A 22331-nucleotide genomic window follows, 5' to 3' on the forward strand; every position below is an offset into this window, starting at 1 on the left:
GGTAATTGCACAGTGAGGTGAAGAGGCACTACAGCTTAGTTGTTCCCCCCTCCTTTGTCCTCCTGTTTCCCCTCCCTCTCCCCTCCAGAGAGGAGTTAAACAGTCTGATGGCGTGTGGGACAAAGGAGTTTTTAAGTCTGTTGGTTCTTGTCTTGGGGAGAAGCAACCTGTCACTGAACAGGCTCTTCTGGTTGTTTATGGCCGTGTGCAGAGGATGCCCAGCATTGTCCATAATGTCCAGCAGTTTCTTTAGTGTCCTTTTCTCTGCCACTGTCACCAGAGTGTCCAGCTTCATGCCGACCACAGAGCCAGCCTTCCTGATCAGTTTTTCCAGCCTGGATGAGTCCTTCTTTGCAATTAGTAATGCAATGTGCTTTGCTAAGACCTGGTTTTAAACTTCTGTGGAGAATCTTAGTATATCCTAAGTAATTTACAGATGTCGTTGCTGGTGTGCCAAAAAGTTATTTCTGATGTTTCAATTTTTTATGTCTAATATCTTATATTACTACTACTAAACTTATATTGGTAAATAGACTGTAATCAACAGGATTTCCCAATCCTGAGTTATAAAGAAATTACCTGTTTTGACTCTGCGTTAACTGCACCTACATTATATTTAGTTATATTTCTTGCAATTTCTGCTGCCTCTGTTGTCCCTCAGTTTTTCCACTACTTTGTACATTCACTCACTCAGTTTCAGTTTCTCCTTGCATTAATTTGCCTAATTTTGTGAGTTTTTATATTGACGCTATGATTATTATACCTTATATTGAGATAATTCTTGTTATTCTTTCACTGATAAATCCAAAAAACAAGAGTTCCGTCAATGGGGGTGTAGCTGCATTTCTAGAGTGGTGCACGTCGGGTTACGCCTTAAACAAGTAATAATCAGACGGATAATCAGAATTTAAACCAACCTTCCTAATTCTCCAAGTAATGTTTGGATACTTGGGTTAACCGCAAGCTGGCGGCTGGCTTTGTAATACAACACTATTTTATCGCTCGCGATTTTCAGCACCGTTTTATTACCAATAGACTGCTGCAAACCTGTTAACTTAGAGGAAAACTGTTATTATCAAAAGAAATTGGCTGAAAAAAATGCGTATTTTTTTAAATAACTAATTATAAAATCGGAGAACTGTTAAAAAGTGCAATTTTAAACGGAGCTGAAATTGTTGCATTCGGTGGAAATAATACGAGACGATGCATACGCAGCTACCACATCTGCAACTATAAGCTCTTTATCATCAGTGCTCTATGTTTTGCCTCGGTCTCGCTTGTAATGTAACAGAACTGTTTCTTCGTTTATGTTATGCGACGTAAACCTCCCAATACATCAACAAAATAAATTTACCAGGAGTGGGGTTCGAACCCACGCGGACATATGTCCATTGGATCTTAAGTCCAACGCCTTAACCACTCGGCCATCCTGGTATATACACCGTACCCCAACGCATCCCCACACTTGTAAAACTCAATACATCCAAATACCGTTAATCATTATGTATTCTAGACCTAGTCATCAAATTGGCACGAAGCTAGCAATGCATAGCAGCGTAAGCCGACGAGATAAGCAATAGCAAACAAACATACTGGTCTAAACAATTGACATTACCGCTGCTAGTAGCTAGCAGCTAAGTCATTCACTGTCATGCTAACGACAAGCTCGACCTCAAAAGCTTGAAATAAAACTACCGCTATCCTTAAGGTGGCTTGTATTTACAAAAAAAACCTAAAATACACACACACACACACACACATATATACCAGCTCGCATACTTGGGTTAATTGCTTCCATTCCATTCGAATTCCTGTGAACCGCTCTCTCAAATTAGAACCCGCTTAATAAGCGTATGCTAACCCGTAGCAGAAGTTATAGCAGGCGTACAACTTCTATATTGTAAATACACAGTAGCGTGTTTAGCTGCACATTGCAGCCAAACAAAACCTCGAAGCAAAGCGAAACACCGATACCGCACAACAAATTTCTAAATTACGAAGTCACGGAGAATAAGTTGCCAAATAAAGTCCGTAGAAACTTCGGAGACTGAATGACAGCTAGTCTTGCTAGGTGTATGTGGATCTGAGTGAGTGGGGCATTAACGGGACAGGCGCCATCAGGGATATTTCATTCTATATTTGAAAAACGAAAAAAAAAAAAAACCACAAAAAACTATAGTATAGGGCGACATTAAGAAAAAAATAAATATTATTGTTCATTTTGACCATAAAGATGAAATTTCGAGACTGAACTCGAAATGTTATTTTGAGATTAAACTGTTTTGAAAATAAAATCGAAATACTGCTAACTGGTACGGAAATTATACTTTGAATTTTGATCATACATAAGCTATTATGCATAGTTTTAAAAAGCAGTTAGACGTGCACACAGTCTGACTCCAACTGGCCGAGATAGGAAACTTCAGTTTGGCATCTAGTTTGTTAAACAGTTTGTGGAGTAGAAACTGACTGCATCTATTCGCATGGCTGTTGTTGCCTTGTCTTGTGCACTGAGCTATTCTTGAAATAACTACAGGATTTAATTCCAAAAAGTTCCAAATATTATACAAAGATTCAGGGTGCGTTTTTCTCATTTTTAGCAGATTTCCAGCAATTTTTTTTTTTTTCAAATAACAGCTAATGTTCGATCTTACATTCAAAAATGAAATTTAAATTGAAATACTAAGTGTTAATAGGTAAATCTAAATATTACATTTAAAGCTTAGGATGCTGAACAGACCGGATAAGCTGAAGAAAATGATAGATGGAAGCTTGAATATGTCAAATATGCACTCACCATTTAGGTACACCTTGCTAGTATTAACATGAACCCCTCTTTTTCCTTCATAACTTCTTCAATTCTTCATGGAATTAGTTGATTACATCAGCAGCAGTCTGAATAATTGATACGTGCAGGATGGAACAATCTTTCATGTTGTTCACCATAAATTCTGCCCTACCAACCATATATTGTGGAAGAAATTGAGGGTTAATCAGACCAAACAATTCTTCCAATCTTCTATTGATCTTCTATTAGTAAGCAGGTACAGATTGTAGCCTCAGTTTACTATTTCTGTTCTTAGTCTTGCCATTCTCCTCTGACCTGTGGGATCAGCAAGACATTTTCACCCAGAAAAGTACATGCACTGGATATTTTCTCCATCATGTGTCGTTCTCTGTAAACCCTAGAGGTAGCTGTGTGTGAAAATCCCAGTAGATCAGCAGTTCTTGAAAGACACAGAATAGTCTGTCTACTTCACACCAACAATCATGCCACATTTAAAGTAATCCATATCATCTTTCTTCCCCACCCCAGTGCTCATTTTAAATATTAAATCTAAACATGAATTTACAGATTAGCAGAAGTACCAAAATAAAACCTTAATAGATTAGATCATTTTGTTACATTAACACAAAATAATCTTGGGCCAATGTAATATAAGAGCAATGTACACACAAAGTCCCCTTGTCTACATCATACTCACTGCACCTCTTACTGATATAACTTAGTTTTATCTCAGTCTGACATGACATTTAGTTAAAAGCTACACAGTACAGCTCTTGTTCTACATTCAGGAAATAGTTGTGATTATGTCTGGATCATTTGGGTGTCAAATGTTTTTACACTTACTTAGACTCAAAGAATCTGGAAAAACTAGATTCTTTAAGTTCATTTTTTTAGTAACAACTAAATGTAGCATGGTTTTCAACTTGTAACATTTGCAGTAATATAATATGCCACCCAGCTATGATGCTTGCAGTGTCCAGCACACAACTGCTTATGTGCAAACTAATAATCCAGCACCAAAAACGTTTATTCCACCCATACTTCGACTCATCACTCGAATGATCCTGCTTCTGGTTCTGATCTAAGAACAAAAAGCCAGTCTTAATTTCCTACAGCTATAGTTTATTTTGTGCATCACTGAACACGATAACAGTCTCAACTTAAAACATCAATTTGTTAAAACTTCTCTCAAATACATACAGGGGTAAATTCTGTGATCATAACATTAGCTCAAAATTTATCAAATTACAGATTACAAATTACTCCCTTTCACAGAAATACATTGTGTTTCTACCCAGGGAAGAACTGTCTTCAGTGCACTTAGTGCCATCGTCTTTCATCAAAATATTGCACATTACTTTTTCCTTTTTGTTTAGTTCCATATCTTTTACGTAAATAGTTAAATGTTTATTCAGATTTTTAATCATTTACGTCAAACACAGTCCTAAAAAGTTTGGTCGTTTTTCCAGCACGGTAGACAGGGGCAACACTGGAGGAAAGGGTTTTTCCTCTTGTACTGTATGGCCTTCTTCATATGAACGTGGACTTTTTCAATATATTCCACAGTGTTGCACACATGAGTCTCAATGTTATTGAGCATGGATCCCTGCTCCTCCACTAGTATGGCCATTTGGAGGAACAGTTCGTGGATCTCCTTCATCCTGGCCTCCAGCTCCACCAGGTCCTTGTGTCTGCCTTTGATCTCGCACAACGCAGTGCGGCAAGAGCGTACACTCTGATTCTGAAGGCCTTGGGACAGCTCCGCCCAGCCCTCACCACCTTTGTCCACCAGCGCATCCAGCTGCTCATCAGTGATTTCTTTCCCCAGTATTGAGGCCTGCCTCTGGATCCTCACCCTGCAGGTATTCCTCTGAACCTCTTCTGCCTTACTGTAGTCAGTTATAGCACTGTGGAAGGCGCAGGTCAGTGACTCGTACTGGGCAAGGGCAATGCGACTAACAGCACTGTTGGTGCCCTCTTTCTCCTCAAGCTCTTTGCTCTGTTTACTCAGGACCTGTAGACGGGCGTACAGAGCCTCCCCCCGCTGTTGGATCCCTCTAGCAATGGAGTCACAATCCTTTTTAATAAGGGTCAGGCGGTGCACAGAGGTGCCAAATCGTTCGTTGTGGGCGCGCAAACGTGCCACCTCCAAGTGGAGCAGGGAGATGTCCTTGCGTATGGACTCAGCCTCCTTTAGGATGACCTCAATAGCTGAGGAGCTCTCAAATATTACCGCTTGATGAGACAAAGTTCCCTTGTCTACATCATACTCAAACCCATAGAATTCGGGCTCATACTCCTCCTGCTCCTCTCTAATGGTCTGCAGCCTCTCCAACCTGTCCCGCATTCTGCCTGAGAGACCAGTGTATTAAAAAAAGAAGTAAAAAGTATAATAAATAAAATCCATAATTTAAAATGATTATCATGAACATTCTTCAAAGTGATGACACACATGAAACAGAGTAATCTGATCACTTGGCTGTAAATTATTGTGCTTTGTTGCCATAATTTACTAAGGGGGGAACTTTAAGAGCCATCTAGAAAGATTGTTTTAAAAACTGATGATGCAACTGATGCACGTAAGGTCAGTTTTATCTCCAGTAGCCTTTTCCCGTCAGCAGTCACAGCTAAGTGACCAACAGGAATTTCTCAATTTAAACCAGGAACAAGGACCTTCTCATCCTAAAGCAGACTTTTCCATTTAAATTGAGGTTTTGCAATAGGATGGTGGTTTGTGCATTTATCCAAGTACTTTCTCTACGTTAGGTCTGTCAACTCCACAAGTTGCAGTGCTTTTGGATGGCAGGTATCTTTTCATCAAGTTCCTGTCATAAGCTCAGAAAGTCAATTTCCTTATTCCGTACCGTTCGAATGAATAACATTCACTTCAAAAGTTGTTTCAATTAAAAATAAAAGACTTAAACAAGTCTTCAGAAATCATATCTTCCCCTCGAGTTGCCTGTAGAGTGGAGCCCAAACTAAATAGCTAGCAAGTCCCATCAATTATCCAGCTGCCTCCAGGTGGCAACACTTTTCCTATGAAAAAACCCAAATCATTAGACTCGCAAATCAAATGATCTTACCTTCTTTAAACGGCCACCACGCTACAGAAAAGGCAAGAAAATCCTTTCAGCTTGTCTCATTTGACATTTTTGTAGCAAGTATGTGTTTAATCTACTGAAGGAAGTTGGCCGTCTACTTTCTTTTCAGCATTGTGTGTGATTGCCGGCCCCTTAACAGGTGACTCACTTAAGCCTTCCCACTGCGACACATAATACCTCCTAGAGTACTGTTTCAACTCACGAATCAAGCAAATGGATTAAGTAAGAAGGCATTCCTGGTAAATGACATGCCCAAAAACAAGAATTAATGAAAATTTAAGGAAACAAACAAGAAAACAAAGGGATTTGACTAGACGTCTTGAAAAACGCATAATAAGCAGCTTTATTTGTTTTGTGACGGCACCTGTGTGCAAGTTAAACAACTGGTTAATGGCGTTATACGCATCATGACAAAGAGCAGCTGTCATTGAGCTGGAAGTCCAGATTTTCTCCAGCTTTCTGTGCGTTTGAGTAAGAACATAGCAGGCCTTCTGAAATGTTAGTGTTAATGTGAATTGTATGTTTAAAAAATAAACTCAGACATATTATATTTAATATATTTTATATTTACTTGTAAGAGAAATCACATAAGACAGACAAAAACATTTTAATATACAGAAGTCAAAATAAGGTAGTGTGCATGGTGCATCACAAGTACAATCCCTGCAGAAGTTATATCCCTGTTAAACTGCTTCGTTACCGGTACGCTCTGTTTTACTTCAACCACAACATCCATGGTATTGGTGCTAAGATGTGTAGTGACAAACCAAACATTTCTTCAAGGTTATTTTAATGGAACTTTCAGAAATTGTATAAAAATATCTGAAAGCTACTTATTAGTAAATGTGTAACCTGAGCAAGCTGAAAAATACCTTCAGGTACCGTTTGTTTTCAAGTATGCATCGTGCCTAGGTCATTGTTATTTAACACAGGTTATGTCTCAAACCCTTACTACAGACATTAAAAATCAAGGAATTACATAAATAGAGTTTTATGAAGTTTAACCCAAGAATTTTTGCATTTAAACCAAGCAGTTTGAACCCTTTCCCTCAAACCTTCATTTTACTCTCTGAGAAAATATTAGGCAGTAACTACAAAGACTGTGATGATAAATTATTGTGAAAATAACATTTTCGTGACACGTCGAACATTTTGAATATCCTAAGAGCTAGCTGACATCGTCTTTGCCGGGTCATCCTGTTGTAGCGATTAGTCGACGCACGGAAAACAGCTGCAAAACATCTTTCTAAACGGGTTCTTGCTGTCATGGCGTTTTGCCTTGCCAAGTTTAAAGAGGACATCCTGCATGACAGCATCAGTTTTCTGAACGTTGTTCTGGATGGAGTCCAGCATGGGACCCTGCTCCTCTACCAGCACGGCGATGTCCAGGAATATTTCATGGATGCCCTTGATGCGGCTCTCCAGTTCCAGCAGCTCCTGGTGCCGTTTCTCAACCTGGGACAGAGCCGAGCGTGCCGTTCTGCCTTCAGTCACGATGTTGTCGTTGAAGATGTTCCACTGACCTTTCTCAATCATCTCCTCCACCTCCTCTCCCGTCACCTCGCGCCCCATTATCTCCATTTGCCTCTGGATCTGGGCTTTACAGCTTTCCCGGTGGCTCATCTCGGCCTCATTGTAGTCAAACATCGCATCGCGAAAGCCATTACTGAGGCAGGCGTACTGGGTTCTGGCGATACGCGTCACAGCAGAATTTGTGCCGTGCGTTTCTTCTAGTTTCTGCGTCATGTCGTCCATTTTATGTAGACGTGCTAGCACATCCTCAGCCCGCGCCTTGATATCAGCTCCAATAGTGTTAGAGTCCTTTTTAATGGTGCTCATGGTGGTGGTGGCTTGGAACATGCGGGAGTTCTGCTCACGAAGCCTCTTAACCTCCAGGCGGATGAGCTGGATGTCTTTGTGGATACCTTGTGCCTGGGTAAAGATTTCACCCAGAGCAGGGCTGTTGTCGCTAAACACCACTGCTTCATGAGGCAACTCATCCTCCAGGTCAACGTTACTGAAGGAGTCAGAGACAACGGACTCCGCATACTCCATTGGCTCCATGGGGCCGCTGGACAGCTCCTGGAGGTGAGTTAGTCTGTCCCTCATGGTTGGTCTAGGGAACAAGTGAAGGTTAGAGGTCAAGATGTTTTTCTCTCTCTCTGATTGCTGTTGATCTAACATACAATGGTAAAGCTGACTAATTAAAGAGGGGCCTTTCTCAACAGTGCAACACTAAGCAACTCAAGACACCCCCCCCCCCCCCTTTTTTTTTTGTTCATAATTAAACACCTTCACACCTTGTCTTTTAACCTGTTTCATACCAGGTTAAAAATATTTTCCTTCTTCCTTTACATATAATCCACCCGGCACCAATCACTGGCCTAACAGGTTCTCTAAAGAATAGTAAGAGGTGTTCCTTCCTACCAAACTAGTTCCTTCAACTTATGATCTTTCTGTAGCTAAATTCATTTTGACTTTAAAAACTCACAGATAGAATATATATCAGAGTCTGAGAAGCAGTCTAAGTAAAAGATCTTTGTAGTGTGAAAAAAGGACGGTGGTGACATCATTTAAAGGCATTTCTGGCACTGCCACTACACCCTTCCCGTTCCTATTGGCCTGTCTGATTTTGTCACTGCTTCTAGTTGAGAATAACTGATAATCTGTATCATTGATCAAAACAGCCTTTATACAATTTTCCAATTAAGATGCAATCTAGTGGATTAAATGTGTATTATAAATAAATACATGTGGTCCTTATCATCATGTTGTTGTTTTGTTGGTAGAGGTATTCAACACTTAACTCATTGTTTCAATATTCAGAGTTTTTATAATCTAGGAAATATTTAGATTTGGGCACAATGTATCATAAAGTACAATAAAAATGTAAAATAACAATGATAATAGTAAAAAATAATAATTAAACAATTGTGGAAGAAAGGTGTACGTTTTTCCACAAATGTATGGACATGGTTTTAGGCTGTGTATATGTCAAGCTAGTGTCTATTTCTACTACGATAAATCTCGTTTAGTACTAAAAACCCCAAACAAAAACAAATTTAAAATCACTTTTCATTTGTCTGATGGGCCATAACTTAAACTTCATCTTCCTTCGCCGTTCATGAGCAACGAGATGAAATAATCTCGTGAAGATTAAAGGAAGGATCCTCACCTGTTTCGCTTTTATGTCCACAGATATCAAAGTGTGTACGTTGCTGTCAGGTGGCCGCCGTGCCTCAGCAGCATCCTCCTGTTCTGATGTCGACTGCTCCGGGCCGTGAGCACAGCAATGGGCCCTACATGCGTAACGCTGCTATATCTGGAACTAAAGCTGGAATTTTACTGTGTTATTTCTTTTTTTGTCAAGCTGACCAACTGCGCCTCGCCATGCAACTGCGGTGAGATGTGACTTGAGGAATGAAGCCCGGTCGGTTTGGTTTGCAGTGACGCCAAGGTGTGAGCAGCGGGTGTGTAACACTCAAGTGAGTGCCAAATGCAACTTGGCGTCTATCTTATTGTACAATTAAGCAAAACTGTTGGCACGGAACCTTCGAGGTCACCTTTTTTAAGGGGGTTGCGCTTAAAAACGCATTGGCGACACTTGGCCAACCACTGCCATAACATCTAAAAGCCGCGGTAGGCTACCTGACAGTTTCCGAGATGAGTGAGTGAGTGAAGCCTGAGCTGATTTTAGCTCACGTCAAGATTTTCCCAGCCACGCCCAAATGACTTACACAGTACCGGCTTGTGTTTGTGCAGGAGAGATCAGACTTGTGTGGTTTTACCAGCTTCTTGCACTGTACCTTGACTAGAACACACAATAAATTATGTCCATTAACAGGTTGGTTAGGTTCCAGACATTCAAGCACTATATATATACACTAATAAACATACGAAACTAATAAACAATATTGTTGTGCTTTATTAATGTAAATCTATAGGCAGTATTTACTAAAGGTTTTACTATTTCAGAGATGCCTGAAAAAGCAAACAGTGTGTCTGCCTCTTTAAGAGAGACTTAAAAGTAAAATGTGTGTAGTAGATCTAGTCAATTTTTAATGAGCTTGTGTGGATTATGTTTAAACAAACACATTAAAAATTTCAATATATTTACTTAGAGACAAGGCACAGAACACAGGAATAAAAAAAATGTTTAATATTAAAAAAAGTAATTAAAAGACAGTAAAGTGTAAAATAAGTAGTGTAATCCCTGCATAACCTATATAAAAATAAATCTCTGTTAAAATGCTGTATTATTGCCTCCCTTTCAGGGGTCTGGATGAACAGCTTCTGAAAACCAGCCAAAGAAGTTTAACAGTTCAGTCAGACTACAAATAATTGAAGAATAATTCAGCCTTTCTTCAGCTACAGCAGACATTTTACTGAGTTTTATTTCTTTTCTGAAACTGGAAAAAAATGTTTCTCAAAGTCAGTTTAAAAAAAACATCAGACACAAAGTAGACAAATGCCCTTGGGGCTGCGACAGGAAGAGTATCCGACATTTTAAAAAAACAAAAAACAAAACAAAACATTGAAAAAAAAAAAAATAGCCAAATCAAGCAGCCGCTGTGGCGACACTTTGTGAATGTGGGAGGAGTCAAAATTAGCTTTAATAGCAAATCCCTCACATGATGAGACTGAGCCAGCTTAAAAAACCAAAAACAAAAAGTGTCTTCAGCTGCTATGTCTTTTTAAATATTCTTTTGAATGGGTTGTTGCGGTCATGGCGTTTGGCCCTGCCAATTTTAAAGAGAGCATCCTGCACGCCCTCATCGGTTTTCTGAACGTTGGTCTGGATGGAGTCCAGCATGTTGCCCTGCTCCTCTACCAGCAGGGCGATGTCCAGGAATATCTCATGGATGCCCTTGATGCGGCTCTCCAGGTCCAGCAGCTCCTGGTGACGTTTCTCAACCTGGAAGAGAGCTGAACGTGCCGTTCTGCCTTCAGTCACCACGTTATTGCTGAAGATGTTCCACTGACCTTTCTCAATCATCTTCTCCACCTCCTCTCCTGTCACCTCACACCCAACTATCTCCATTTGCCTCTGGATCTGGGCTTTGCAGCTTTCCCGGTGGCTCATCTCGGCCTCATTGTAGTCAAACATCGCATCGCGAAAGCCATTACTGAGGCAGGCGTACTGGGTTCTGGCGATACGCGTCACAGCAGAATTTGTGCCGTGCGTTTCTTCTAGTTTCTGCGTCATGTCGTCCATTTTATGTAGACGTGCTAGCACATCCTCAGCCCGCGCCTTGATATCAGCTCCAACAGAGTCCCTTTTAATAGTGGAGGTGCCATGGAACATGCAGGAGCTCTGCTCACGAAGCCTTTTAACCTCCAGGCGGATGAGCTGGATGTCTTTATGGATCCCTTCTGCCTGGGAAAAGATTTCTGCCAGAGCAGGGCTGTTGTCCAGGTCGACTTTGCTGAGGGACTCGGAGAGAGTGGAGTCTGCATTCTCCACTGGCTCCACAGGGCCGCCGGAGACTTCCTGCAGGTGGCTCAGTCTGTCCCTCATGGCTGATCTGGAGATCAAGTGAAGGTTATAGAGGTCAAGATGATTTTCTATTCACTTAACATTAGTAAAGCTAATTCATTCAAGTAAGCGAACCACTTATGTTTGAATTTAAACACACTTGGCGCCTTGCTTGCTTCTCATATCTGATGAAAATAGTTTTCCTTCTTCCTTCAAGTATAATCCACCCACCACCAATCACTGGCCTAACAGGTTCTCCAAAGAGTAGTCAACAATGTTCCTTTTCACCAAAGAGAGATTCATTTTGACTTTAAAAACCAAGCTCTAGATTCTGCATATAAGTTAGAGTTATATCTTGGATAAACAGCCTAAATATTTCCAATGCATAAAGTACACTTGTGATAGCATTAAGAGGCATTTCAGTCGTTGGCGCTACACAGCAAATATATGGTTTCAACGCTATAAAATCTAAGAAAAAACCCCAAATGTTTTAGAAGAAATGATAACTTAGACATATCTTATCTTTTCTTACATCTCATACAAATGACTGCCTCCTGTGCTCAGTATCTATCACCATGTAATTTCATAAGTTACCCATACTTTCTGTCAAACCACAAAATCCCACCGTTACCATTTCATATGCATCAAGGTCAAATAATCATGCGCACAGTGACAAGATTAAAGGAAAGATCCTCACCCGTTTGCTCTTTATCTCTACAAATCAAACTTTGGCCATCATCTGAAGTCTACTAATCCGGACTGTGAGCACAAAAAACAGTCCCACGTGTTACCAGTGCTGCAGGCTCTGAGGTAAAAACTGAAAATCTGCTGTGCTTTTTGTCAGGGTGCACAATTGTGACACTCAGTCACAGTCATGTGACTTTAGGAATGAAGACAGATCAGTTCAACCTTGACCTGCACCACAGGAGCGTCAGTTGTGTAGGACAGCTTTGTAAACATAAACTTGGACCTAGACTTTAAATCAACACACCAGACTTTTTCTGTTCCCACACACAATCTGGTGAATCACTGGTTGATTCACCATCAGCAGCTTTTCTCCTGGCCCCTGATCCTCTGAGTCTCTGTCACAATGAGATTTCCCATCAGTTACAAATCCCAAATTATCAAAAGAAATAAAATGGTTCTGGATCAGACATGGGTACGAGAGATTAAGATAATGCGCAGTTTAAACCGCTCTTTTTAAATGACTTTTTAAAATTTTTGATTGTAATATTTAATTAATTAAATGGCTGGAAAATAAAATGATGCCGCGGCTCATCTGCAGTATCTACATAGCCACCAGGGGAGGGCAGCCTACACTTTGAGAGTAGGCAGGACAAGGTCTGTGCAGTTTGTGTTTGTGTGTTAGCCACGCCCAAATGACTACATGCACAAACAAGTTTGGATTTTAGTAGCTTCTTTTTTTTTTTTTTTTTTTTTTAATTCTTCTGACTACTACACACTTAGTTATGCCCCTTAGCAATTTAGTTAGGTTTAAATCAACCCCTGTATTTGGTGATGGTTTTACCATTTTGTGGAGGTCAAGTCTGCTGGAGGCATTTGTAGCACTGTCCTCGTGTTTTGGCTCCAAAATTGACCACAACTAAGCACAGCTTAGGTGCTTGTTGATCACACACAGACAAACTATGTTTTCTTCTCTGGATAGTTGATGTAGGAAGGGGTGTACGAGCATAGATAAGAACTTTAAACTTGGATGAACATTCCTGCTGTAAAATACATATTAACTGTTTCTTATCTATAGTATATTTATCGCCATCTTTTGAACATCATTGCACCACAAGGGCAAACCCGGTCTCACTGGAATTTCTATTAGATTAGACGCATTATTATTCTCTTTATATATAGATACATTAGTTTTCTTTAATATTCTGCCAAATCCCTTACTTGCAGTCTTTCTGATACACATCAAATTTGCACGATTGGTACATGACTTCAAGATAAAATCAGGGTTTAGGCTTCAATCATAGGGAACAGGAATGTAGCTAAACTTACCAGTTCAACTTAGGCCACCAACCCACGCTGTGTATAGAAGCCCGATTTATCACATGCTGTTAAATGAAGAGTGCCAGCTCTGGTTTAGGAGTATATTGACAAGTGTTTGCTGATAAGGAACCTGGTTTTAAAGTATTCTGATACGACATATGAATTGAGGCAATGATTATTAATACTGATTGTTTGGCCTCCTGTGAATAGGTATGTTTGAGTGAGTGAAACGTTGATTCTTAATGAGCTTGAGACTAAATATAGTTTTACTCACTTACATTATTGCATTGGGTTGGATGGATATGTTAACTTACCGACTGAGGTGTATTTTGAACCCGCTGACCTAATTCCTCTCAGGGTCTTCAGCACGTGAACTCGCGTGGTCGCGAGCATTTGCTTCTTGTTAGGCTGCTGCTTTCAAGTGTACCCCGGATTTTCAAATGAAAACATATGACTTTAAAATGCTGGTTTAATAACAGCATTTAGACTTGCAAGAAATGTAGCATTTATTGTCTTATTCAAACAGTCTTTCACATTACCAGTGACTTTGGAGGAAGGAAACAAATGCGTTTTCACACGTTATTAGATAATCAAAATATTGCCGAGGCATATACACACTAACAACAAGGCATCCATATGTCACTCCTAAACGCAATGTGTTGTCTTAAAAGACCTTTCTTTCTATGGGAATTGCCCATTTGTGGGTGGGAGGATGGGGGAATGGGGGGAAACAAAGCACACCGACCGCTAGTTTTTCATCTTTCCGACTGCTCGTGAAGACAGCGCACCTCCATCAGCACCCTGTTGCAACCTCAACTTTCTTTTTGTTCCTTTCAAGGAACCGGGCTAATCACCGCCGCCAGAGACGAAAAGAGAAGAAACACTTTTTAGTCCTGTTTATTTTTTTTAAAACATAAAACTACAATGAAGTTGGCGCTTATTCGCAGTGCTTACAGGAGTCTCCGGGCACATCAGGTCCGTCCGGGTAGCAGATTCACCGGGTTTTCGCGAAGATGCCTACCGATAGGCATTACCAGCAGTCGATTGAGCCTCCGAGCGGCAAGCGCTACCTCCAGCAGCGGCACCACCCCGAAGTTAACCGGTAACTTTAGGGTACAATCTCAGGAGGGGGATGAGTCTGATTACGACAACCATGTGAGGTAAAATAACAACAGCAGCAACAACAATGTAGAATAAAAGTCTGATTGTGGTGCGTCATGACAAATTATTTTAACGGTTAGTTAAAAAACGAAGTTCGTTGGAGGGATGGTTATCTACGTGACAAAGGTAGTAAGCATTTCCGGTCTCACCGGCGTTTTGGCCCCTGGCTAGTAGCCAGTTCTGCACGTGTCCCCGGGTTAGGGTGTCAGAGACACCAGCCAGCTGATGCAACCCTTTTCTGTTGTTGCTAAACATGCGACACATGAGGAACCGAGTAAAAACACGCAGGCGTGGATGACTGATGCTAACTAGTTTTGCTGCTAACATTTAAATGCATGCAGGTCTATAACACTTGTATTGAGTGTGAAGAAAATTAGCAAAAATGGATTTATTCAGTTAAAGTTTAACTTTAAAGTTTTGGACTTTTAACGTATTTGTTAAGGTATATGTAAACATTTTACCCCACCCGCCCGCATATTGCCGCATGCGCACTGAAAACGACCATGGGTTGTTCCATACCACAAATTCTGGTATCAATCCGATACCAAGTAAATGTAGGGCCAATATTGGATATACCAATACTGATACAGATACATTTAACTTTTAAAGGCATCTCATGTAGGGAAGAGCAGTGGTCACCAATTTATTGGTCTTAATCCAATACCAATATAAGCTCTGGTTTCGATACTATTGATATTTGGATCGCTCTGCCCATCTCTACTCCACAGAGCCTGATGCATCATCCATTAGGAAAATTCCTGCAAATAGACAAAAAATGATGGCTTGATAGGTCCTAAGCAATACTTATCTCACATATTTCACAAGCTAGTCTGTGAATTAAAGTAAACACAGCACCTGACTGCTTCCCACCTTCTCATCAGCTCCATAGTTTACTGCATGTGCTGCAGACATTGCTTGAAAATTTGGTTACACCATGTGCTGCTTTCAGTGTTTCAGCACATGTATGTGTACTATCTGTACTTCCTCAGTGTTCATGTGTTCGATTGTCCGTTCTCTTCTGAGCCGCCTCCTCGCATTTGATCTGATTTCTTGTTGCATTGCACTGAATTCTCAAAGCCACTGTAGTTATAAACCCCCCATAGTTATGCTGCTTCTTTACCTTGCAGCATTCAGCACCTTGAGGTGGTTTTTGTTGTGAATTGGTGCTATATAAATGAACATATTTGAACTTAATTATGTATTATCCACTTTCCTGATGGGGGTGTTTTATCCTGCGTGTACCCATTAATAGGTTAATGGGTATCTCTAACCAGGTTGTCTTCTCTTGTAGGAAAGTAGTTCAGAGCACCAGGGAAGCAATTGTGACTCTGCAGAAAAGAAACCCAGCAATTCAACCCTTGTTAGCCATTCTACAGGTACTGTAAGGGAATACTGTTATAGAACAAAAAAATGAGTGCAAATACACCGTCTTATTTTGTAGTAAGCAGTCTTTAAGTGTTGTTAATGCTTAGAAAAAGCGTAGCCTAAACATTTGATGCTAGAAGTCTCCTGATTTGCTTTAATCTTCTCCTGACCTTGAGGGTATCTGTTTTTACTGAAGTTTCATCTTAGCTTTTCCATATTATCAGGGTTCTGTGCGTTGTTTCAGTGTGCTCATTTTATCTCAAAGGCAGGTGAAGACGATAGCATGCTGGAGATCAATAAGAAAATGGCAGTAAAGGTAATCCACGCCACCACTTCTCCTTTTTCTGACTTCTCTTCTTCAGCTTGGCCATTTTGTTCTTTTGTAATGTCTACAAAAGATCTCCTCTCTCCTCGTCCGCAGATTGGTTTGAACATCACTCAGATTTGTCTGGCAAAGGAGTGCAGTGAAGATGATGTAAGTCGATGTGACTCACAAGTTAATTTTCCCCTTAATAGAGAACTCTTCCTCCCCCCTCAAAGTTTAGCAAGTCACTACATGATTACCATTCTCATGTTTGTGCAGCATGTGATTATGGTGCCTGTGTGTTCAGGTCTTCAGTATTTCCAGTTTATTCTTTATTTATCATCTAAGTGACTGAATCAGGTTTTATCCTACCTAGTGATATTTTCCAGCATTATGTAACTGAGATTTGGGGGAACCTTCTTGGCTCTTCATTCAGCTGGAGCCTGCCACTTGAACCATGTAGACAGAAGGAATTCATGGGAATAGCTTAGACATTTGACCTGACAGTGGATGATCTATGTTGCCATGCCTGGCCTTAGGAGAACTCAGCTGCTCTACTTTTACACATTATCTCGTCCCCCTTTCTCCTGTTTTTCACCTCCTCGGGGATTTCCACTACCACTTTCCCTGTGCTCATTAGGTAGTGCTGATTTGTCAGATTTTGAAGGCGCATGTGCTGTTTGTTTCTCTCTTGACTTTTTTGTAGACTACCACATAAAGTACCCGATTGTATTTGGTATATCTTCAATATTTTCACACTTGTTTCGTCTGCTATTTTTTCACTACATTTCTCAGATGTGTGTCACTGACTGTTATTTGTTCTCTTTATGTATGCATGTAGATTGTAGAGGAGTTGCTGAAGTTGAATGATGACCCCAAAGTGCATGGTATCTACCTTCACCTCCCCCCAGCTTCAATCACCAGTCGGGTCCTCAACACCTTAAAACCCGAGAAGGACATCGAAGGGTAAAAACCTGCAGGGGCATAAATATTCAGTCATTTATTTTATAAGTTCTATAAATGTAAAAATGTATGTAAGGTTGTTATTCCAATTAAAAATAAATGAATTAAATCACGGTGCGTGTCCTATTGACCCAAATCAGAAAGGACTGCTCACAATTAAGACGTTTGTGCCCAGACACGTGGTGAGAAAATTAGCAGGGGACCCTTCTTAATCACGATAAATTGATCAGATCTGGTTCAGTTAAGGATAGATTATCCAGAGGAAAAGTATATATGTTCCTGATGATTAATGGACAACTTTTTTAACCTAATCCTCATGAAAACTATATATCCTCATATGTTACTTGCTAGTACTGTGCTGTGTCTTTAACATTTATTATGTGTGATTGTGTTATCCATTGCACTTTATTAGTCTGTTATGGCCTGTAAAACTGGATGGTTAAATAAAAAAAATGTAATTTCCATATGTTTTTCTCTTGTTGTAGCATATCAGACTTGAATATGGGCCGTCTGATACGAGGAGACCTGAGTAAAGGCTTTGTGCCTCCTTTAGCCAGTGCTGTTTTGGATCTGCTGGAGAACCATGGTGAGTTTCTGCTGAAGGAAACTGAAGGTTTTCCTCTCTTTACAGTGTTTACACAGCACACAGGAAACATGTCAGAAGTGAGACGTTAAGTCTCCTGTGAGATTTTAATTTTAAAACTGAGTTGATGCTTTAGAAACCAATTATATGCTTGACTTTCTGCCATCCTTAACTGCATTGTGCAGGTTTATGCACCTTGTGCCAGAAATAGAGTAGGAGCATATTTTTAGCCAGTGAGAAAAATCATCACTTTTGAGAAAGTCACAGTGTTCTGATTAAGTGCATTTGCACTGATGTGTGTAACCAATCAACTGTATTAAATTACAGTTTATATAAACAGTTGACCCAAAAGTGTCAGAGTGAATGAAAAAGAAATTAAATGTAGCCAGTGTGCTTGAAATATTTTCACATTTCTGTTCAGTTCAATTCAATTTTATTTATACAGCGCCAAATCACAACAACAGTCACCTCAAGGCACTTTATATTGTAAGAAAAGTGTCTGGACTTCTTTAAGTTTCCTTGAAGACGTTTCAACTACTAAAGATTTCCAAGCTCTTTAATAAAAATGCTGAACCCTTCTGTGTACAATGTTATAAACTAAAGGTATATTTAAAAAAAAAATCTGGTTTAAGATTTTTTAGATTGTTATTTTTTATATTTTGCCTTTATTTAATACTTTGGCTTCCGATATATTTAAATGGGAGCCTGACAGGGAGTCCATGGAGAGACTCGGCAGCTGGGGGCATTTCCACTCGCTAATGATCATTTTAAACATCCCTATAGATGCTCCTTTGGAAGGAAAAACTGTGTTGCTGGTTGGTGGAGAGGGACCCCTTCAGCTAGCCGTGCAGTGCCTGATTGAACGAAGTGGAATGGTCACTCTGAAGAGTCACTGGAGCTCCAAAACCCTGCAGGCACAGGTGTGACAGGGTGTACTCACATTAGATGATCTGCATTGTGCCTTAGAAGCTGCATATGTCAAAATCACTGTCCTAAGTAATGAATTAATGTATAAGGAGTGCCAGCTCCTGAACCAGGAGTTAACCAGAAGTTGTTCCAATGAATCCTTAAAATGCATAAAATTTTGTTCTCCAAAATAGAGAGGGAGAGCTTGAGAGAGAAGAGTTGTAGACTAAGGCCCACTGCGGGTGAGGATGTCCAATTTAAGTACCAGTTTAAGTAAACATTCAGTATGTACAATTGTGGTTTGAAGTTTGTATACACACATGGATTTAAATCTCATGTTGGGCTTGTGCAGTGTTAGTTGCTGGCCACACGGAGACAGTATTCTCATTTTACAACAGCTCACTGGAGCAGTTTTGCTAATGGGAAGATGTTCAAAGACATTTTTCTGCAGAGGTTCTTTTAGGTCATTAATATTTCATTATTTTAATTATTTCTTCTTCTTTAATAATTCTCCTTTTTCCCAGGTTATGCAGGCTGATGCTGTGGTCCTGCTAGATGTTGGAAATATGTATGTTCCACCTACCTGGATTAGACCAGGGGCTGCTATCATTTACTGTAAGCCAGCTCTGGAGAAAGGTATTGCATTATATGTTGTGTTTCCAATCAACTTGTGCTATAATGAACATGAAATGATTTTAAAGCCCTCCATTGCAGAGACACTTTTTAAAGTTATTGTTTAAAAATGAATAGAAATCAGTGAAATTGCAGTTTCAGATGCACTGGTTTGCTTCCACTATCACATGCTTTTTTTGTTGCATGGATTTGTGTATTATTGTGTGCATTAATCCTGTTGTCGTTTGTTTTAGATGAAAATGCTTTTGGATTGTCTTCAAAATCTGGATTAGAAAGCCTCACAGCAGCTTACAGAACACAGGTATATATATTCCTATGTGACTCCTCTCTTTGGCTTACTATATTCTTCCTTACTTATTCGTTAGCTTTCTCTGTCCTTCTCTTTTCTTTTTTGTCCATTAGAATGTTGTCCGGAGTTGCAGTCGGTGGCTCAAGGGTCAGGAATACAGACCCTGGCATCTGCGCAGCCTCAAACTGCAGCCCTTAACTCCTGTACCAAGGTATAGACCACTGTGTGGTGAACACTGGAATTTAACTTCATTCATCTTACCCGGATTCTTGTATACCTCATTTTAATGCTATTTGAATAAGATGTGGTGCGTAGAGCCATTATCCATATAGTCTATATGTTTTCTCTGTCAGTGATTTAGAGATATCCAGAGCTCAGATACCAAAACCAGTAGATCAGCTGGCTGAAGAGATTGGTTTGCTACCAGAAGAGCTAGAAGCCTATGGGAGGAGCAAAGCTAAGGTTCGACTCTCTGTGTTGGAACGCCTCCAGTCACAGCCTAATGGCAAATATATTCTGGTTGCCGGGTGAGTGACTGACCAAATCCTCTCTTATTCTTTCTCCTGCTTCATAATAATAATGATAAAGTTTATTTGAATAGTACAAAATTACCATTACAAAGAAAATACATAGGTCCTAGTATAGAACCCTGAGGGACTCCACAGTACAGGGTCATATTGTGCACACCAGAAAAAGTGATATTTGAAAATCTTCTGTATTCTGTCTTTGTTCAGTATAACTCCCACCCCACTGGGTGAAGGTAAAAGCACAGTGACTGTTGGTCTGGTCCAGGCGTTGTCTGCCCACCTTAAGCTCAACTCTTTTGCCTGTCTCCGTCAACCATCCCAGGGACCAACTTTTGGAGTTAAAGGTCAGCAATGAATACTTGGGTCTTTATGCTAACTGCACTTGGCTTATCCTCTCTGAAAGATACGCTGTCATCTCTCTGTGCTCCTTTGCATTCCTTCATCTGGATACTTTTTATTTTACTTTACTGTTGGTCATTCCAAACTATTTTCTCCAAAAACAATGAGTGTTTTCTCTAAAATCCTGTTTTGTAAGAAAACGTTGATAGAATAGTGTATTTTCACATTGGAACCAATGTTTAATGTTTCAAATTGTGAATATTTCTACTGAATACATTCAGTGACATTTGGACAAGTTTAGCTATCTTTGTCAGTGTGGGGTCAGCTCTACATTTTGTTCTCGGGTGGAGCAGTTCATTTAAAGTCCAACACTCAGCACTGTTTCTTTGTGTGTCCTCGTCCTGTTGCCTGCCTCTCACAGTGTTTCCTCTCCTCCTTTGCCTAGGGGGAGCTGCAGGAGGTGGGTATGCCCAGGTCATCCCTATGGAGGAGGTAAGACACACAGACAGGCTCAGAGTGTTCCCTAGCAGGACAAACGCAGGCTTCAAAGACCTGAGGCATGCAAAGACTCACAGTAGTTTGTACAAAAAGACACACAAGCATACATTCATGACCCCGGAGCTGTGACTACAAGCACAGACATAAAGACACACAGAACGAGGGGTTAAGCCCCAGACTTGTAGGCTACAATAAGGCCAACTACTTTTCTCATTCTCTCAATTCACCCTTTTTCTTTACGCCTCCTTCTTTTAGGCGCACTAAAAAAAATATATTTGTATGTCTTGAGATCAAAGGGCTTGTGTCAAACTGTGAGAAAATGTGTCATAATATATTTAAAGACTCAAGGGACAAAATCCAAGCCATGAGAAGATTGCTTTAGTTGAACCCACATTTATCATCTGCTACCAAATGCTGTGGGTGCAGCCCACTGACCCCCATTGTTAGAGGTTTTTTTCTCCCTAGGGGCCATTCAATCAATCTTACAGAGTGTACACTTCTGCAGTAGCATGTTGATGTCTCGCCTGTAATCCTTTCATCTCTCACTGGGTTTTTTTTTCTGCTATTTTTTAAAATCTTCTCAGTTCAACCTTCATTTGACTGGTGACATTCATGCCATCACAGCTGCCAATAACCTGGTGGCAGCAGCCATCGATGCCAGGATGCTCCACGAAGCGACGCAGTCAGACAAGGTGACTGTGCGAAAAGATATCATATAGCAACTCTAGTTTAAAAAATGCGTGTGTAATATAATGACAGTATGGATTCCTTTTGCTCTCAGTCATGTTTGCGATTTGCTGTAGATTTATTTTAGTCGGTGACTGTAAATTATTCTGTGGTAACTTTTTAAGTATTTGATTTATTTCTGTAATCCTGCTTTTCATGCACATAATGCTATCTCGTTATCTAAATTCCAGCTTAACAAAAGTCCTTTCCTCCTGTAAGGACCGGTTAAATGTACTTTAAATAATAGTATTGTTTTTCTTGTTTTCTTTACCACCAAGGCCCTTTTCAATAGATTAGTCCCTTCTGTGAATGGAGTCAGAAAATTCTCACCCATCCAGATCTCCAGGCTGCAAGTAAGTTTAAATACTACAGCTCCATAATCACACGTGATGTCCATGGTCACACGTGAACTAACTAACTAAGGATTGTGTCTGGGGTGTTCATGAAAAGTTGTTGTTGTTGTTTTTTGTCCACTAGGGGGCCTCTGTGGATCCAGCTTAAATTTTCACTCTTACCCTTCACATTGGCTGCTTTACCAAACATTTATTTATGCCAGATAAAACTCCTTGTTTGTAGAAGAAAGAGTAATTCAGTCTTCATGCAGTGCTGATGAAGAATGTCTAATATTTAGTCCTAACAGATAAAATATGCATGGCAGATGTTACTGA

At 40.2% G+C, this 22331-nt stretch overlaps 4 protein-coding genes and 1 non-coding gene across 6 annotated transcripts in view; 1 reads left to right on the top strand and 4 right to left on the bottom strand.

Moving 5' to 3' along the window:
* Positions 1-1351: 1351 nt before the first annotated feature.
* Positions 1352-1434, bottom strand: trnal-uaa (transfer RNA leucine (anticodon UAA)). The gene has a single exon. It is a non-coding gene; the product is annotated as a tRNA-Leu (tRNA).
* A 2380-nt stretch (positions 1435-3814) lies between these two features.
* Positions 3815-6382, bottom strand: LOC146371782 (syntaxin-11-like). The gene is made up of 2 exons (XM_084953275.1): positions 5872-6382; positions 3815-5140 (listed from the first exon to the last, which is right to left on the bottom strand). The coding sequence occupies exon 2, from the start codon at positions 5133-5135 to the stop codon at positions 4233-4235; it is 903 nt and encodes a 300-aa protein (XP_084809401.1). The 5' UTR covers positions 5136-5140; positions 5872-6382; the 3' UTR covers positions 3815-4232.
* Positions 6383-6463: 81 nt separating this feature from the next.
* Positions 6464-9607, bottom strand: LOC146371783 (syntaxin-11-like). The gene is made up of 2 exons (XM_084953276.1): positions 9065-9607; positions 6464-8005 (listed from the first exon to the last, which is right to left on the bottom strand). Exon 2 carries the CDS (start codon positions 7996-7998, stop codon positions 7099-7101), a length of 900 nt encoding a protein of 299 aa, XP_084809402.1. The 5' UTR covers positions 7999-8005; positions 9065-9607; the 3' UTR covers positions 6464-7098.
* Positions 9608-10027: 420 nt separating this feature from the next.
* LOC146371784 (syntaxin-11-like) lies at positions 10028-14091 on the bottom strand. Of its 2 annotated transcripts, none has more exons than XM_084953277.1 (2): positions 13684-14091; positions 10028-11414 (listed from the first exon to the last, which is right to left on the bottom strand). In XM_084953277.1, exon 2 carries the CDS (start codon positions 11405-11407, stop codon positions 10574-10576), a length of 834 nt encoding a protein of 277 aa, XP_084809403.1. In that variant the 5' UTR covers positions 11408-11414; positions 13684-14091; the 3' UTR covers positions 10028-10573. The 2 variants fall into 2 exon arrangements, with proteins under 2 accessions (XP_084809403.1, XP_084809404.1); XM_084953278.1 differs by lacking the exon at positions 13684-14091 and adding an exon at positions 12063-12450.
* Positions 14092-14179: 88 nt separating this feature from the next.
* mthfd1l (methylenetetrahydrofolate dehydrogenase (NADP+ dependent) 1 like) overlaps positions 14180-22331 on the top strand; it is a 43888-nt gene continuing 35736 nt past the window's right edge. Inside the window, exons 1-15 of the mRNA XM_084953274.1 lie at positions 14180-14529; positions 15822-15906; positions 16161-16211; positions 16317-16370; positions 17041-17165; positions 17648-17748; positions 18529-18665; positions 19176-19287; positions 19518-19585; positions 19687-19784; positions 19927-20100; positions 20308-20444; positions 20885-20931; positions 21522-21629; positions 21942-22016. Coding sequence (XP_084809400.1) covers positions 14294-14529; positions 15822-15906; positions 16161-16211; positions 16317-16370; positions 17041-17165; positions 17648-17748; positions 18529-18665; positions 19176-19287; positions 19518-19585; positions 19687-19784; positions 19927-20100; positions 20308-20444; positions 20885-20931; positions 21522-21629; positions 21942-22016 — 1608 coding nt within the window. The 5' untranslated portion in view covers positions 14180-14293. The remainder of the gene's footprint in view (positions 14530-15821; positions 15907-16160; positions 16212-16316; positions 16371-17040; positions 17166-17647; positions 17749-18528; positions 18666-19175; positions 19288-19517; positions 19586-19686; positions 19785-19926; positions 20101-20307; positions 20445-20884; positions 20932-21521; positions 21630-21941; positions 22017-22331) is intronic.

The sequence above is a fragment of the Perissodus microlepis genome, chromosome 15 (genome assembly GCF_051167445.1).
Source record: "Perissodus microlepis isolate ML-2025 ecotype Zambia chromosome 15, ASM5116744v1, whole genome shotgun sequence".
Lineage (NCBI taxonomy): Eukaryota > Metazoa > Chordata > Actinopteri > Cichliformes > Cichlidae > Perissodus > Perissodus microlepis.